This window comes from Ipomoea triloba, chromosome 14 (genome assembly GCF_003576645.1).
Source record: "Ipomoea triloba cultivar NCNSP0323 chromosome 14, ASM357664v1".
NCBI classification, from domain to species: Eukaryota; Viridiplantae; Streptophyta; class Magnoliopsida; order Solanales; family Convolvulaceae; genus Ipomoea; species Ipomoea triloba.
The window spans coordinates 3,729,639-3,733,831 of NC_044929.1; the positions used below are offsets into that span (position 1 = coordinate 3,729,639).

Sequence of the window (4,193 nt, forward strand, 5' to 3'; positions counted from 1 at the left end):
TAAAAAGACCGAAATGTTATTGTATTTAATATCATTTATAGGTTTGTTGACATATCAGAGGACCAAAAATGGTCACGCCATAATAATACTAGGACCAACAAGCTAAGCTAAGTAATGTTCTGAAGAAAAAAATGACACGTATAAATCTAAGACAAAAAATGTTGTTTTTATTTATATGATTAATTAATTTTATTTTATAATAAACATCATAAAAGTTGTACCAATTAAGAGTATTATTTTGGTAATAATTAATTAAGTTACGTATAGTATAAGATGAAGTGAGAGTAAATAATACTGTAATATATTTGAAGAGCATATATATGAAGTTGTCTTTATTCTGAGTTGGAGAAAAGCAACAGAATCCCTCACACCTATAAAGAAAACCAACCATCCCTAGCTAGGCCATGTAAGTAAAATCCATCCTGGGCAATGCAAACCCAAACACTACAGTACTAGCTACCATATTATTCATCACTCTCTTGCCTTCTCTTCATCATCTACTACCTACCAATATTTCATCTAAAATCCATCCTGGTTTAATATTCTCTCTCTCCCCTTCATACATAATAGAGAGAGAGAGAGAGAAAAGTTATGGGTAGTAATTTGAGGAGTAGGAAGGTTTCCTTTTATGGTTCACTGTTATTGGTGGGAGTGGTTGGGTTATTGGTGGTTGGAGCTTTAAATATGGAGGAGACTATGACGAAAGCTCATCATCATCATCATCAACGTAGTAGAGAAAGAGAAGGAGGGAGCATGAGGCATATGAGCATGCAAAAAGATGATGATGATGAGAAGAAGCTTGCAAGTGTTCATAATACAGATCTCAATTTCATGAGCAAAAGAAAGGTTCCAAATGGACCTGACCCTATCCATAACAGGTACTTATATTGTTAATTCCATGTTATATATTTTGGTTTCTAAGTCATTTGGTATTTACTAGTCATATTAAATTTAGCTGTTATGCACGGTCACTACTCGATAGTGTACACTTCATAAATCTCACTTTGTGATCCTAACTGGCAAATGACCACACTCCTAGCTAGAAACCTAGCCAACTAAGGGCCACTCGATAGTGTACATGCACTTGGTAAATCCTACCTTGTGACCCTAACGGGCAAATGGCCACGATCTTAGCCAGAAAAAGGTCACTAGATAGTATACACGGGGTAAATCCCACCTTGTGACCATAACCAGCAAATGACCATGATCCTAGCCAACAAAGGATCACAAGGAGGCAAAATTTCAGTTCAAACCAAATTTAAAAAGTCAATATGCCACTCATGTTGAGAGTTGAACTTGTAACCTTATAGTTATAAGTCAACAGCCTAACAAACTTAGGTAGAGTTAACCATATTCTTTAGTTTATACTTCAATTCATCAGCATCTTGCTTGCTTCATTCTTTATTAATTCGTTACGTGCGTATACTTGCACGTATGAACTATGAAAGTATGGGAAAATAAAGAAATGATAGTCACCCCTGGCCTTTCAAAAACGATTAGGTAAGTACACAAAGGATATTATATGGCTAGCTTTATATCTCTCTAATTATTTAAAGACATATCAACTCAACTTATAAGTTATAAATATATACATATGAATGCTGTAAGTTGCATGTGGCTATATATATATATATATGTCCATAAACAGGTGACAACTGACTTTAACTTGCCAACTTGAGAACTTCTGAAGGATTGCACCACACTTACTATATGATTGCACCTCAAGGTCTTCCATATATGCATGGAAACAGTTGCAGTGCAATCATGTAGTAGCTGCGGTGCAACTCCTCAGAAATTCGTAGGTTAAAGTTGGTTCTCACTTAATTATGATTTTATATATATATATATTCAACTTGAAATAGCTGCTAGCTAGGGTTTACAATATAATTAAGCCAAACTGTTACCTCAGCTCTAAGGTAGCATGCAGTAAATATTTAATAGGCAAGTTTTTGTGTAGCATAACTTTAAGTTATAATGCATAAATAATGGAAATAAAGGGAAAAGCAAATCTGTCTCTTCACTTTATTCTCCATAGCCTCTAGCAACTGAAAATTATTAACCTTTCATTTTTGTTATCTCAGCTCTGCATTTACGAGGCCCTTTATAAGCTTTTCATGCCATCTTTTGTTTTTCTCCTTTTGCTTTTTTCTACTATCCTTCCGGCCTGTTACTTTAGTTTCATGCAACAACACCATTAGGAATCCAAATATATTTCATTTTATCCCTAACCAATAACCTTTTACCCTAACAATAAGCACAAAAGCTGGTTACAAAATGGAGTCTCAATAAAACTATATTTAAGAGCATGACCGGATTTTAGGACATGCAAGATGGGCAAAAGCACATAACCTCAATTTTTAGAGGACTCAATATTTATTTTTGACCTAGCTATTGAAAGAAATAAAAAAAAATCTACAATTAATCATAAAAACACATCAGCTTTATCATAAATCACTTCTCTCGATCTCCTAATAATTAGGACCTAGGACCTAATTAATTGAGTATGGCAAAATCATTATGTTTTTCCAACGGCACATATGACGTCTGAATCTGCATAGATAATTTGAAGTAAAAATCATATATTTTACGTATTGATTTTAAAGATTGTGCTTATACTTTTGGTAGGGCCTCATTTATTTATAAGAACGGGGCAACAAAAATTAAAAAACCAGCCCGGCTTAAGAGTGGCATAAGTATAGTTTTACTTGGAATTATGATTACTTTTCTTTGGCATGGAATATATTTTAATTGAGATTACTATATTTTAACAGAAGAGCAGGAAACTCTCGACGGTCTCCGGGTCGAGTTTATAGAGGAGAGCTTGACAAGCCATGAATGCATGGTGAGATTAAGAAGACTAAGCTACCAAGGGATTAGAAGATCTTAACTTGTATGTATTTACTCAAAAAAAAAAAAATGGGACTATATACATACAACTTGTTCTACTAACATTGTTGGGTAAGTTTAGCACCATGCATGCAAGAAAGACGTTATAGATTTTGGGATAGCTCTGTTGAACAAAGAACCCGAGAAATTTTCCAGGGAAATACAGTGCAAAAGTCGAGACTTAGCGTGCTTGAAAACTCACAATACACAACTAACACCAAAGATCGCGAAAAAAGTTAGACATCCACGTGGCGCATTCCTTGAGTCGAAGGGATGGAGGGACAAAGTTGCAGAGTGATACCTAAATTTGACGAGAATCTTGATTTTTAATAGCGCAGGATAGTTTTATGTATATAAAATTATTGTTCGTTTTGTAATTTGTTGGTGTTGTGACAAGTGTGAGAGTATAATTTAGCAGCCATGCATGCATTAATTAGTAGGAATCTATGCTTGTCAATTATATTAACAAGTAGCTTTTAGGTTTGTAGTAAAGGGAATGTTTATTCTGATCTGATGGTGCATTTTGTTAAGAAATGGCATGTGTTCCAAAACTAAAGCAAATCCACCATATAAAGGTGAATAGGTAAAGCTAAGCATGCATGTATGTATAAAGAAAATACAAAAAAAAAATACAAAAGTAAAAAATTGAAAAATAAAAAATAAAAAAAATTATAAATTTAAATAAGAATGGTGTGTTTTACCTAGCATCTTGTGTTAGTCCTTTTCATTAGATTCTTTGGTGGGGGGATGTGAAGGCTGTTTTGGTCTTTGGGTCCATTCAAACAGCTTGCAAAGCCAAGTGAGATTCTCTGATTCTCTCGTGCCATATATATCATGCAATTAAATTTAATTATAATAAGATTAAAAGACAAAGTGGGTTCTTAAGAAAATGAAAACTAATTATAAATATTACACTAAAAAAATAGGAAGGACAATTGTCTCTAATCTTGAAAGGGAGCCCAATTCTTCACCTGACAGGGACTATAATTTGGGCGGGAATAGGGAACACCATCCAAGATGAGTGGATGAGCTGAGGGTAGGGGGAAGTTTGCGGGGTTGAGGTCGAAGAATATTCTCAGTATATTCTTTATCACGTTTTGTCTCTAGATTCAAACTCGAACCTAGTACTGTTAAAGTGGGCCAAATCCAACGAACTGGCCCGTACCTGTCCCGCGGTGGGACGGGTTAGGGCTACAAAAAAAAAAATGGCCCGCGAAAGAGTGGGCCTAATGAATCTAACCCGCTAAGACTCGTAACCCGCGCAGGCTGCGGGCCAGCCCGCAAACCCACCATATATATATATATAT

At 35.0% G+C, this 4,193-nt stretch overlaps 1 protein-coding gene across 1 annotated transcript; it reads left to right on the forward strand.

The window, feature by feature from the left end:
- The first annotated feature begins 394 nt into the window (after positions 1–394).
- On the forward strand, positions 395–3,420 carry LOC116004185 (CLAVATA3/ESR (CLE)-related protein 26-like). Its single transcript, XM_031244134.1, has 2 exons — positions 395–878; positions 2,772–3,420. The coding sequence occupies exons 1-2, from the start codon at positions 592–594 to the stop codon at positions 2,833–2,835; spliced, it is 351 nt and encodes a 116-aa protein (XP_031099994.1). The 5' UTR covers positions 395–591; the 3' UTR covers positions 2,836–3,420.
- Positions 3,421–4,193: the final 773 nt, after the last annotated feature.

Excerpts from the sequence above, each read along its gene's own strand:
- LOC116004185 (XM_031244134.1), top strand. The coding sequence starts at position 592 with ATGGGTAGTAATTTGAGGAGTAGGAAGGTTTCCTTTTATGGTTCACTG. Across the intron at positions 879-2,771 it reads CCTGACCCTATCCATAACAG|AAGAGCAGGAAACTCTCGAC; the intron begins GTACTTATATTG and ends ATATTTTAACAG.